This window comes from Rasamsonia emersonii (assembly GCF_000968595.1).
Source record: "Rasamsonia emersonii CBS 393.64 chromosome Unknown ctg1118621760704, whole genome shotgun sequence".
NCBI classification, from domain to species: domain Eukaryota; kingdom Fungi; phylum Ascomycota; class Eurotiomycetes; order Eurotiales; family Trichocomaceae; genus Rasamsonia; species Rasamsonia emersonii.
The window spans coordinates 1-12,340 of NW_013562795.1; the positions used below are offsets into that span (position 1 = coordinate 1).

A 12,340-nucleotide genomic window follows, 5' to 3' on the forward strand; every position below is an offset into this window, starting at 1 on the left:
AGATTATGATGATTCAATNAAGATGTGTCNCCAATCGGCCTAGATTCCCGTGTCTGCGCTGCTCGTATGGAGAGAATTAATGGGCATGCGCTTGAAGAAAAGTCCAAAGGCTCAACTTATTGGATGCCAATTGCAGCCATGATTTTGCAATCATGAGTTCAGATCTTCTAGAAAGGTCCCCCACATCGAAGTACCCAGGCATCTTATCGAAAATACAGTTGCGGAGGATTCGCTTCTCATGTCTGCTGTCTGCGAGGCTCCTGTAGCTCTCTGGATCTGGAAGCTGTCTCGTTATGTCGTCCATCGCTAACAAGATCCCCTTTGACTGGCACAAATGGTTCCCTACCGCCAACCGTTTCAAACAGCTGGATCTTCGACTGCTACTAGCACTATCGTTTGGGGGAGTCTGCCTACTTGGCTTCCTGCGGGCCGCATGGAGGGACTACAGGACATACATGGCCTACGGTCCCAGTGAACTTCCGTACAGTCTGCGAGGCTGGTTCATTTCCAGTGCTCTTATGCGACTCCTCGCAACCGACGTCTTCAGCACCGACTTGTACGAGAGCGATCCCGACAAGAGAAGCTGGCTGCCACAAGACTCGCCCAAGCGCGAGCGCGGTCCACGACCGCAATTGGGACCGCATCCTATGCCTCAGCGTCAGCTGGATCAATACTCCCCGGTGGATGTTCGATTGGTACGTTCTATTTCTCTGCCGGATATAGCGAATGCTGGCTGACTACTCCTTCTATAGAGGCTCGCCGAAGCATTCTCTCAATTAGTCGCCGACCATCCTAATCTCCTTCAGTTCAAGCCTTCCCTTCATGAGGGACACACCACTCAGAGCATCTTTATCGCTGATGATGTCGCAGCATCGCCGATTGCACAGGAAATGTTTGGGGAGGTTTCTCATATTCACGCCATTGGCGATCACACAGTGCATGCTGTGTTGGCCCCTCAAGATTGTAATCCAAGCTGACGTCGCTACCCATGCTTCTTTGGGATGCGAACGAGACAAAGTGCCTTACTGACACGGACGGTAGGCAAGAAAGTGATCGAGATGGGCTGGGGCCAGCGCCATCCTCTGGATGGAGTCGAGATGACCAGGCACATATTCGGCTGGACGCTGCCCAAAGAGTATATCCTCCTCTACGCCCCTCGAACCGACGAGGAGCTCCAGACCGTGATGGAGATTGTCAAGGCCTCTGCTGGTTACATGACCAATTCCCAATTCGACGTTAAGCAGCCAATGAGAGATAGCTAGGCATGTATTCACGTACTTAGTTCTCCTATGGTGGGTCGATATGTGCCCTAAAAAGGTGTCATTCACTTGTTGCAGGTGAATCATATAGTCTAGTGAATGGTCACTGTGACCAGTAGTACAGTAGATAAGACGAGTCACAATGCACACCATACCATAGTAGAACATTCTGCACATGATGATACAGAATACCTAACTGGGCAGCTGACCAGGTCCTTGACAAACATGGTCTAGTCACGTGATCAACTACCACATTGGGCAAGAGGTGGTCATCTTACCTCACATGATCACATCCCATCCGTCCCTCTCACCTTCCACACTCACACAACCTTCACACACGTGACAGAACTCGCCACCTTGCACCACTCCTCCAACTGCGCCACCGCTAACCTGATCTTGCCTGGCAGCCCGCCACCTGCGCTGTCCCACCCTTTTTTCCCTCTTTCTGTCCCTCGACCGGGCTCAAACTGTCCTGCGTTCGAATCGCGTCCCTGTCGCCACCAAAATATCACCACCTCGATGCTCACCCCCTAGAATCGAGAAGGAACAGTCTGCGCTGGTCTGTCTGCTAGACCGGCCAGGGGAAGGGCACGATGGCTCCGAGCTTTAGAGATCTTATCGATTATTTACTGTCGGAGATTGCGCTCTGTGGTGACCAGGGTATGTCCGATTTCCCTTTTTTCCCCTCTTGTTAATTCCTCGAGTTCGTCCCGTGACGTTTATTTCTCCGCGACAAAGGATTAGTCTTTTCTGTTATGCTCCTTCTATAATTTTTCCGTTTTCTTGTGTTTTTATTCTGAATTTCTTGAACCAGCAATTTCACTTGTCCTTTGACATATTATCATGAATCCCATTTCGACCAATGTTATTGTTGCTTGGAATTTGACAGTAGTATATAATGTTATTGCCCTGCCGTTGTTTTCGATACATCGACTATTTTGCAGCCAGTTTGAGTGACATGTGCTAAACAAGTACAGGTGCAACTCCTGCGGAAGTCTTATCGTTTATCGATGCTTTTTACAAGAACCCGCCTTCAGGTGGAGCTCTTGCAAGATCCAATCGGAAACCTCTCATCGACCGTCGATTCCAGGAGAAAGTCTGGACCTGGTTGACGAGGCATCCAGAGGTTTCAGTGGGCAAAAACAGAGAAGGGAATGGACTCACTCTAGCTGAGGCGGAAGGCGCTCAGTCGATCAGCGCTCCTGTCGCCGACGAAACCAAGCCGTCTCTCAGCCAAACCGGTGGACCTCGAGTCTTCGTTTCCCAGGAAAGAACTTGGTTGGCGATCACGGGCCATGAACCGGACGAATCTAGAGTGCTGCCCACGGAATTTGCTCTTTTGTCGATCATTGCGTCCCGCAAATCTCAAGGCATAGTTCAGACTGAACTGGTCAAGGTGAGCGGCCAGGACAAACGATCGGTTCCGAAAAGGACAGATGCATTGCAGCAGAAAGGCTACATCGAAAAGCGCGCCGTCCAAGTGAAGGCGTCGCGAACCAGCTTATGTACCTTGCGGAAATTCGTCCCTGAGACCCCAACCTTCAGCGCCACCGAAACACCCGCAGACCGAGGACCAAAACCAAAGCATGAACCGGGCGACATTATAGACTTTAAAGTCTTTATCGACAGGCTTTTCGGTATCTTGAAGGAATACAAGATCATCGCGCGCAACGATCTCAAGAGGATTCTGGGTTTCGCCGACGGCTGGCGATGGAGGATCCTCTCGAGGGCTCTCCGGAAATTCGAGCGCATTGGCTGTGTCAGGCGGGTAAAGGCTCAGTCTCAGTATCAAGAGACCATGAAGGCGTTGCATCCTTGCGTCATGTTGATTCGTGAGCCGACTGAGCGGGATCTCGAGCTGTTCCACCAGGATAGCAAGATCTTATTTTCCAACCTGGAACAGGAGAATGATAACAATGCCGAGCTTGAGGATGATGTCGATGCCGATCCGACAAAACAAGGGCCGCCTGCCACGAACGCTGATGGATCGCTCGTGGTCAAGCAAGAAGTCGTGGAAGGTGGGCGAACGCTCCCGCGATGGACTCCGGATCGAAACATCCATAACCTCATCTTTGATGTCATCGATAGCGCTGGTACTTCGGGAAGGACAAATGCCGATACCATTAGAGTCGGCTTTGGAGGCTTCTTTCGTCGCCCCTTGGAGAACACGTTAAGTCGTCTAGTCGAATGCTGGCAGGTTTCTCAACCTCCGCATCTCCGGCACCTAGCTCTTGTTCGAGACACTGCTCTCAGCAAGACGGTCACCCACTACGTTCATTACTCCGCCAAGAACTTCAAAAAGTTGGTGGATTCCGGGGCTGCCAGCTGGGAAGCGGTTGAGTTTGTTCCCAAAGATTCTAAGAGCGAGAAGATTACGGTGCCGCCTGTTGACGCTGTTCCTAAGCTTGACGAATATGGCTTGCCTCCAATAGATCCATCAGCTGATTTCATTAAGAAGGGTGATGCCACGCTTAGGGAGTGTGTGGCTGCGGCTAAGCCAGCGGATTATCTTCTATCAAGCAGTGATCCCGTGGCGGTATTGCTGCCGGGTGGTACATACAGTAAGTTGTCCCTTGTCATGAATGCTACGGCTGAGCTAAACTCTTCTCTAGCTGTTCGAAGCCGCCGCGACAATATCCCGCCGGCAGCATTGAAACGTATTACAAGGCCTACCAGGGTGCTTGGACGGCCGAAGGGAACGCCTAACAGACCAGCGTCACTTCACCAAGACGCCATTCCACTAGTGCCTGCGAAACGCGCTCCAACTGCTGTCGAACTGGATGAAGACTTTGACGAAGACTCTATTACAGTGTTCAAAAGGCCACGACTATCCAAAGGGGACCCGGAGCGATTCAAGGGCATGTCTGAGAAGGAAAAACTTGAGGCTCTGGGTTTGGACGAAACTTGGACTGAGTACAATGTCTTCTTGATTGAACGTCCCGCTCCTGGCGTCTACATCACTCCTCGTGGAAAGCGAAGGCCGGCGGGCCACAGGCAGGGTCGACCCAAGATTAGTCGCATCGCTATATTCAAGTCCCCGAAGCTACGGTCATTCCCATGGTTCATCGAGGAAGCAGCGGAGGGTATGTCTGACCCCGAAACGGTCGATACTGAGACCCCGGCTCCTACACCGAGTGTCGACGGTGCTTCTCAGAAAGCGCACACTCCTTTGAGACGTGCAAAGAGAACCCACCAGGAGGATGGCGATGTTGTTGCTGCACAAGAAGTAGGTGATGCTCAACCACCAAAGAGGCAACGCATCGACGAGAAAAGCGCAGCCGAGCAAGATGCCGGGTTGCCTGGTGGTGAGCCAAATATCGCTGGAGAGATCATACACGGCAAGAGAACCTGTCAGGAAGATGTCGAAGTCGAGGATATTACAGCGAAGGCGGATGGTCTTCAAGAGGACCGATCACCAAAAAGATTACGTCTCGAAGAGAACCAGGCTGGAATTACGGGGACACATCCAGAGGGTACCGTGGAAAGTGCGTTGTCCAAGCCAGTTGATTCAGAGCACATCGCCACGGCCGAGACTCACGACTCCGCTGCCGTTCGTGATGATCTGCAACCCGCAAAGGAAAATGAAGTGGGTGTAGCAAGTGTGATTTCCACGACCGAAGTGCGGCCTCAGGTAGCCCCTCGCGAAGTCTCGTACACCCCACGGGGCCGGAAAAAGAAGCCACGAAGTGAGAAGGGAGGCTCAGTGGCTGTGCTGAGAAGAAAGATCATCATGGATATCGTGGAAAAATGTGGCGGAGCGTTCCCCTTGGGCACCGAGCTGTGGTATCCATTTGTGACGGCTTGGATGAAGACAAAATACACCGAGAAGCCCGATTTACGCACTGTTCGATCAACGGCCAAACACCTGATTGACGCTGGCAAGCTGCGCCAGCTGACTTTCAGCGGCAGAGACAGCAAAGGCGTTATGGTCACCAAGAGTATCATCACGAAGCCAGAAATCGCGCCCGATGATCCCATAGTGAAAGACTTGCAGCATAAGATGCTTACCAGCGAGGCGCGCTTTTACATTCCCCCTGGTGTGGAGGTCGATCCGACGATCTCAAAAAGTACCCGGGGCGCGCCCAGCCGGACATTTGGAAGCGTGGCCAAACTGCCTTTTGAGCCAGGTGTTACTGTACACCTTCACCAAAAACCGGCACTTGTTGTTGCCCAAGAAAAGAGGAAGGGACAGAGTATCCAAAGGCGCCTTTTACAGGCGATTGGAGCCGATGCTTCTGCTGCTGCGGGCGGGCGTCGTAAGCCTGTTCGTCTTATGACCATCCAACGTCCATCTGCTCAGGATCCTTCAGCGGAAGGCATAACGTCCATCTCGAGGCCAGCGCCAGCTGCTCGAGCGAAGGCTCGACAACCCCTGCGCAAACTTGCCCCAGCTCCAGTCCCAGGCGGAGAGCCTGGCCAGGTCCCTGTCGGCCTGGCTGGCAAGATAAAACGGACGGTGCATCCAATCTCGACAATGGCACCGTACGCCATGCTCATGAATCCCCGACAGGAATTTCACCCTCCAACCGGAACATTTTCGTGCCATGCTGGCCTTTCGGCAATCCGAAAGCAGCAAGTGCCAGAAAAGAAGCCGACGGGCGTGCTGCCTCAATCTCTTACTGAGATAGTCAGCCAAACCAAGCCGCCTAGGACTGTATCTGCCGTGGATCCGCGCTCCAGCAAATTCTACGCGGAAAACGACGTAATCGCTAAATGGGAGATGCAGAATGCGGAGCTGTTCGATGCCAGGAACAAAGAGCTCGTGTATATCAACCAGACGATGTCGGAGCCTTTCCAGGCGGCTCCTATTGAAGGAGGCATTCGGTTTGATGTCGATGAGCCTCTTCCACAGCCTGTAGCGACGCCTCTGCCGAAGGTTACGCGCCAGGTCTCTCGTGCTATGGCGGTTGCAAAAGAAGCAGCTGTCCCATCAGCCGGTGTGCAGACTCCTGCGCTAGTCTCTTCGGAATCGAACGAGGCCTTGGCTGAGGAGCAACTGGAACAACCTCCGGCTCGACCACCTGCTCGTCGTAAGGCCGTTCGGCGGAATCGGTTTGCTAGAGCCATGCCTGAGGCTTTTGTCCGCAAGCTCATGAACGCGATTGTGGTTGTCAGGACGCTGGCAGGGGGTCTAGAGGGCAAACATGTTGACTGGAGCCTTGTTGCGAAAGCCTTCCCCGAACATGATCCGCAATTTATCCACGATCGAGGAAAGGCGATTCTGAGCCGCAACAGACTGCAGATGGCCAAAATGCAGAGTGACTTTCAAGAACGGTTCATCGAAGCCTACGAGAGGGACGAAGTGCCTCGGATCGATTACGACAATCTGGAAGGCTATGATTGGGGCAAGGTAGCGGAGTGGGCGGACTCCCAAGTCGATATTCCCAAGTCGCAGCTAGTCCCTGATCTCCCAGCAACAAGAGAACAGTTTGATGAACTGTTTGAACTTCGCGAGGAGTCCCCGTCATCGGCTCTCGATCAGCTTTATACCAACAACCCGGTCGCCACGCTGGGCAAGAAACGAGCTATCTATGCCAGCGTGCTGTTTGCGATCCCTCTGAAAGAAGAAAGGCCCAAGAGCCATGCGCAGAAACAGAGGCAGGCCGAGCTTTCTCGTCTCGAAACTGCAAAGACCTGGATTCGCGCCAACGTCGTTGCAGGGGAGGAAACGTACGACTCGGCGGCTGCCAGACGGTTGCTGGCGCGATTCCCACAGCCTCTGATCGACGACGCGTTGCAATCTTTGGTCACTGAGCGAGTCATAGCCGCAAGCAACCGGGGCCGCATCACGCCAGGACGCAACTTCAACCTGACCGATGTCTTCCATACGTCGCTGGGGCGCAAACGGGCGATTGACTCTGCTCTCCTGAAACGCGCGGCGCGGTTCAAAACGCAAGTCTTGGACGAAGACTTCCGCCAGCAGGGCTTTTCCGAAGTGCAATACAATGCCGAAGACGGGGATATCCTGGCGATCATCAACTTGGCGGCCGAACGGCAGGTGGTTCTCAAGGCCTATGATCCGCCGCGGGCGTTGTACGGGTTGACGGAAGGAGGATACGAGACGAGGGTGATCGCGAAGGACAAGTTCCGGTTCACGGTGCATGTGCGGCCTGTACGCGGGACGTATGTGTACGGCAATCCGATCAGGGAGCAGGCGTGCTCTGTTCCGCCGCCACGGGGGGAGATGGATGTAGCTGAGCCGTTGACGACGCTGCCAGGCAAAGTCCCCGTGTGGTTCGACGTCAACGGCAACCTAGTCAAGTCGATGTGGGACCAGGTGGTCGCCGCCGTGGTGGGCATAGTCGCCATCCGGCCTGGGATCGGCGCGGCGGCGATTGCCAGCATGGTCAAGCCGACGATGGGCGCGTGGGAGGTTGAGCTGGTGCTTGAATGGCTGGGCCGGGTGGGTGTTGCGAGGCGGCTGCCCCAGCCGCAGCGTGTGCATCACCATCCTAGTACAGCCGGATGGGTGGTTAAGGAATGGTGGTGGCTAGTCGTGTGACTCGATCGGTCGATCGATTGATCGATCGATGTATTTGACGTTGGCAGCGCGCGTTCTCTTCTGTTTCTTTCTGGATACATGTTTTCTACGACTATTGCTGTGTACTGTACTGTACAATACTGACGCGCTGTACCTTTCTTTTCCTTTTTTTTCTTGCATTTGCATGCATGGAGTGGAGTCTCGGGTAATTATTAAATGGGTTTTATTTGATTCAAATTCGTCAGTTTGTCAGAGGGACGATGTGGTCGGATGGATGGACGGACGGACGGACGAAGTTCAGGAGTCATAATGTCTACGCATGCATTTCTTTTTTTTTCCACTACGCTTTACATTATTATCTTGTTTTACTGTACTGTACGATTTTTGCATCATTGGTGCTGGTGTTGGTGGTGGATTGATTGATATTCTTTCTAATCTTTTTTTTTGGCCGTGGTGAGATGCCACCCTCCCTGGGAACTTACAGCATCCTGTATGTACATAGATCTGTACATACCTGCTTACAGACTGTCTTGATGATAATAATCAGGTAATATAATCCGATTGACCTGAAATACTTTCTTTGTATGTGTATACATGCGTTCTTCTATATCTACTACTTTTTCTTCCTGTTAATGCTTATATGCAGGACAGAGGAGAGATTGATAAAATTCGAGTTATATTGTGTCATATCATATCATATCATCGTTCGTTCATTCATTCATTCATTCTCTCGTAGATAAATAAGCAAATAAATACATCACAAATAACCAACCAAAGCAACCAACTAACTAACCAAACCAACAAAACTACAGGGGGTATATAAATATAATAAACGAGACTAGATCAGACAGACACGATAAAAAGAACAGGACAGAACAGGACAAGAAGGACAGTTCACAGGTTACTGGTTACTGTTTATATAGGCTCCAGCTCCTCCTCCTCCGAATTGGCAATCTTTCGCAGGATCATAAAGACTAATGCGATGAAGACGCCGACGATGGCGCGGTCTAGCCAGGGTGTTTCGGAGGAGGAGGAGGAGGAGGTTGTCGTCGTCGTCGTTGTTGTCGTTGTTGTGGTGGGAGTTGGTCTTGTAGATGTATTATTAGGTGCGGGTTCTGATGACGATTGCTGGGAGGATGAGGATGTGTTGGTCGAAGAAGATGCTGCGGCTGTTGCAGCCACCTGCTCGTGATCTTCACTCTTTTCCTGCGCTGTCGCGGACGATTGCTCCTCCTTCCGGTAATGCAGCTTCAACTCGTCCGGGACAGACTCTCGACCCTCCTCATCATCCACTGCGATCCCCTTCTGCCGACAGATTTCCCGCCACTCGTTCAGAATCTCCTCGTTCGTCTTCCCCCCTGAGCACACGTCGCAGCGCCACGAGCGGCTCTTCTCAGCCCACATCCGGCGCACGTCGTCCGTGGCGTCCAGCCCGCCCAGCTGGCCCTTTGCGTCGCCGTCCATGAAGCTGCGGATAGCGGTCAGGGCGGTGCGGATCCCCCACGCGGGCTGCCAGGTCTCCTCGTGGTGGCCGCTGATGCTGAGACAGATCTCGCGATTGACCTCGAAGCGGCCGGACGGGGTGAGGAAGCGGAAGGACGGCGGGCGCAGCGGATACTGCGGCGGCAGCACGATGCGGCCGTGGTAGATGCCGCCCGCGTAGGGCGACGGGGCCGGCGGCCCGGCCATGGTGAAGTGCCAGTCGAAGAGGTTCGAATCGGACACGGGATGGGCGCAGAAGTGCGGCGATGGCGAGGGTGACGAGGCCGACAGCTCGGCGGCCTCTTTCATGAGGCGCCGGAGGGTGGGGGACATGTCGATCGAAGTCGGATCAGGTGAGAATGAATCGCAAGCAGAAGAATCAGTGTCTGCAATCTGCAATCTGTCTGGTCGAGTGAAGGAGAGAGAGAATGCAAGGGAGTGCTGATAGAATCAGATAACGATCAGAGATCAACAGAGATGGCGACGACAAATGACAGGCTGGCATCTAAGACTATCACTGATTAGATTAGCGGCTTAGTCATCTGCGGGCGGAGATCAGGAGCTCGATGATTGGTGGTCGTCTATCGATACGGTATAGTACGGTTTCCATATATACATGCATCCCCAGAAAAACCCCCGACATCAACTCCCATTACTCCACATAAAATGCTCATTTATTTTGTTTAAAAGTAGTATACACCAAAACAATGATTACAGAAGAATCAGCTCAGCTAAATTTAACAAACTAAATATTAGATATACTACTCTATTTAGTGGAACAAGCAGTCAACCATTTATTTGCAAAGACAGATCTGAATTGAATTGGCTCTAGCAGTCTAATCTATTAAACAGGAATGATCAAGGGAGAAAGTCTCTTAGCACATATTTATGTCTATGAGTGTACAAAGAAGTTCAAAAAAAAACAATGTAGATCCCGTATCTTTTCTCCAACTCTGCAACCGGCAACAGGTGTCGGATATCTCCGACATTTATGAGGTCTTGTTAGGGCAAGGATGCCACTATAAGAGACAGACACGAATCAGCGAATGCCCTGATATACATATGTATATAATACAGGAACAGGGAAAACCTACCGTCGCACACCCACTATCATCAGGACAACACCTGCTCACCCCGTCAAGCGATTCATGAGTGACACAATCCTTCCCATCCAGGCAGACGGAGCAGGCGCCGGAATTGCAGAGCCCGCAGATCTTCTGCCCATTGCCGCAGGTGTGGCACGACCCGCAGGTGTCTCGTTGCGAGAGAGAAATCGATATCGAGCCGCGTATAGGAGACGTCTGGTGGGTAGACAGGTTTGTGGAAGGCGGCTGCTGCGGCGGCAATGCGAGGGTGGCGGGGAGAAGGAGGGTGGCAGTGGCTGCGATCAGGAACGTTTTGGAGAACATGGTTGTTTGTTGAGAAGGTCGAGCTGAGATTCAGTGTTTGATTCAGTGATTCAGTGATTCAGTGATTGCTTGATTGATTGAGGACTTGGTTGAAACAGCAATCCAGACGAGAAATTTCAACCATATTTATATCCTACTCTCTCGCCTTGGATACTCTAATGAATGGGGAGATTAACATTTGGGGGCTATACTCCACATAGTACAACACTATAAAAATCCCCAGCACGAGAACACCTTTCTATCAAGGGGGCTGAATTTACTGAAATGCCCATCTGAAATGTAGATCTATGTAGATCAGTGGAGGAACTCTGCCTGAGCGGATACTTGCAACCGGCGCTGTAGTTTATCTCTATCGTCCACACGACCGTTGGCCGCCACAGTGCCCACTACCCCGGACTTTGCCAAGATGGGGCCGAAGGATGCAGATTGCAGATTGCATTTAACAGTTGACTGCCAAGCAGGCAAACCTCTCACGATAGTGATGGTGCTTTTCTCCGTTGGAAGAATCCGTGCGCATTCTGTTCTGCCCTAACACTAACATCATGATGGAAATTGATAGTCAAACGTCGCTAACAGACGACTCGTCAAGGAGATCAGGACCCGAGAAGGCTTAGTTGGCTCCAATCCTCGACAAGAGTTCTTCCATCAATGTGTTCGATACTATCGCCAAAACTCCTTCGTCGTGCCGATCCCATAGAAACGGTTGGATGTTGATATAGATAGACCCCAAGCCAAGCCGGCACGATCATCTAGCTGCATCAGAGAGGGCTGAATCTGCAGTTATTCTGTTGCTGAATGAGCGAGCTGTTCGCTCGCAAAGAAATTGTCGTAACAGGCTTTTCGATGCATTATTCCGTGGGTTGTAATGTAGAATTCGAACTGATCTAGAGATTAGCAGTGAATTTATATAAAGCAATAAATAAAGCCATTTTGTTCAACTAACTGGCTCGCTTACCATCTTAAAACGCGTCCTTTGGTGGTTGTGCTAGTGGAGTGGCTCAAGAAAGAAGAGATGGCTAATGTCTTCTAGTTTCGTGTCGTCTTGCCTAACAGTCTCCAGCAGGCGGGGATAGAGTATCCCGCATAGGTTGTCGTATGGCTAATTATGCACATGTCGCCCGTTTGATATACCTATATTCTAACAGAACCACGCCCAATGATATTACGGATTGCTCTAGCTCAGAATATTTCCCAAAGTATGTACTGTACTAACATAGCAGGGAGGTGTTTCTTGTCCGTCCGTTCTCTCTTCTTCCTTCCCTTTTATTATCTCGTCTCTCTCCCTTCGTACCGTACACTGAAGTTAAGTTCAAGTCATCCTTATTCCTTATGTCTTTAGAGGCAGCAGACTTGACATGAGATACCGGCAGAACTCGACTCGATGAACCCGCCAAATAAAGTCTTCAAACTTTATTGATTTTCTTGCTCGCCAGAGATATATGCAGAAGAGCCTCCAACAATCTTACCGCCCCTGCACAAATATCCTTGTTAACAGCAATAGTCACGATGGATGGCCATCTTGCTTGTACTCTCTGCTCTGCTCTGTCCCGTCTGATGCTCAGCAGCACAGCGATTACAACGTCCAGTTTGCTTTCGGCCAACTCTCCTGCCCTATACCACATTTCTTTCTCTCTCTCTCTCTCTCTCTCTCTTCTTCTTCTCTCTCTCTCTTCTTCTCTTCGTTCGTTCGTTCGTTCGTTCGTTACGTT

At 51.5% G+C, this 12,340-nt stretch overlaps 4 protein-coding genes across 4 annotated transcripts; 2 read left to right on the forward strand and 2 right to left on the reverse strand.

Moving 5' to 3' along the window:
* Positions 1–293: 293 nt before the first annotated feature.
* Positions 294–1,262, forward strand: T310_8297 (uncharacterized protein; the record flags this gene model as incomplete). Its single annotated transcript, XM_013468917.1, has 3 exons — positions 294–695; positions 753–963; positions 1,042–1,262. 3 exons carry the CDS (start codon positions 294–296, stop codon positions 1,260–1,262), a joined length of 834 nt encoding a protein of 277 aa, XP_013324371.1.
* A 590-nt stretch (positions 1,263–1,852) lies between these two features.
* On the forward strand, positions 1,853–7,761 carry T310_8298 (TFIIIC transcription initiation factor complex subunits Tfc3; the record flags this gene model as incomplete). Its single annotated transcript, XM_013468918.1, has 2 exons — positions 1,853–1,919; positions 2,237–7,761. 2 exons carry the CDS (start codon positions 1,853–1,855, stop codon positions 7,759–7,761), a joined length of 5,592 nt encoding a protein of 1,863 aa, XP_013324372.1.
* An 894-nt stretch (positions 7,762–8,655) lies between these two features.
* On the reverse strand, positions 8,656–9,555 carry T310_8299 (Ubiquitin--protein ligase; the record flags this gene model as incomplete). Its single annotated transcript, XM_013468919.1, has 1 exon — positions 8,656–9,555. The coding sequence occupies one exon, from the start codon at positions 9,553–9,555 to the stop codon at positions 8,656–8,658; it is 900 nt and encodes a 299-aa protein (XP_013324373.1).
* Positions 9,556–10,261: 706 nt separating this feature from the next.
* On the reverse strand, positions 10,262–10,631 carry T310_8300 (uncharacterized protein; the record flags this gene model as incomplete). The annotated part of the gene is made up of 2 exons (XM_013468920.1): positions 10,262–10,273; positions 10,317–10,631. 2 exons carry the CDS (start codon positions 10,629–10,631, stop codon positions 10,262–10,264), a joined length of 327 nt encoding a protein of 108 aa, XP_013324374.1.
* Between the last annotated feature and the right edge of the window lie 1,709 nt (positions 10,632–12,340).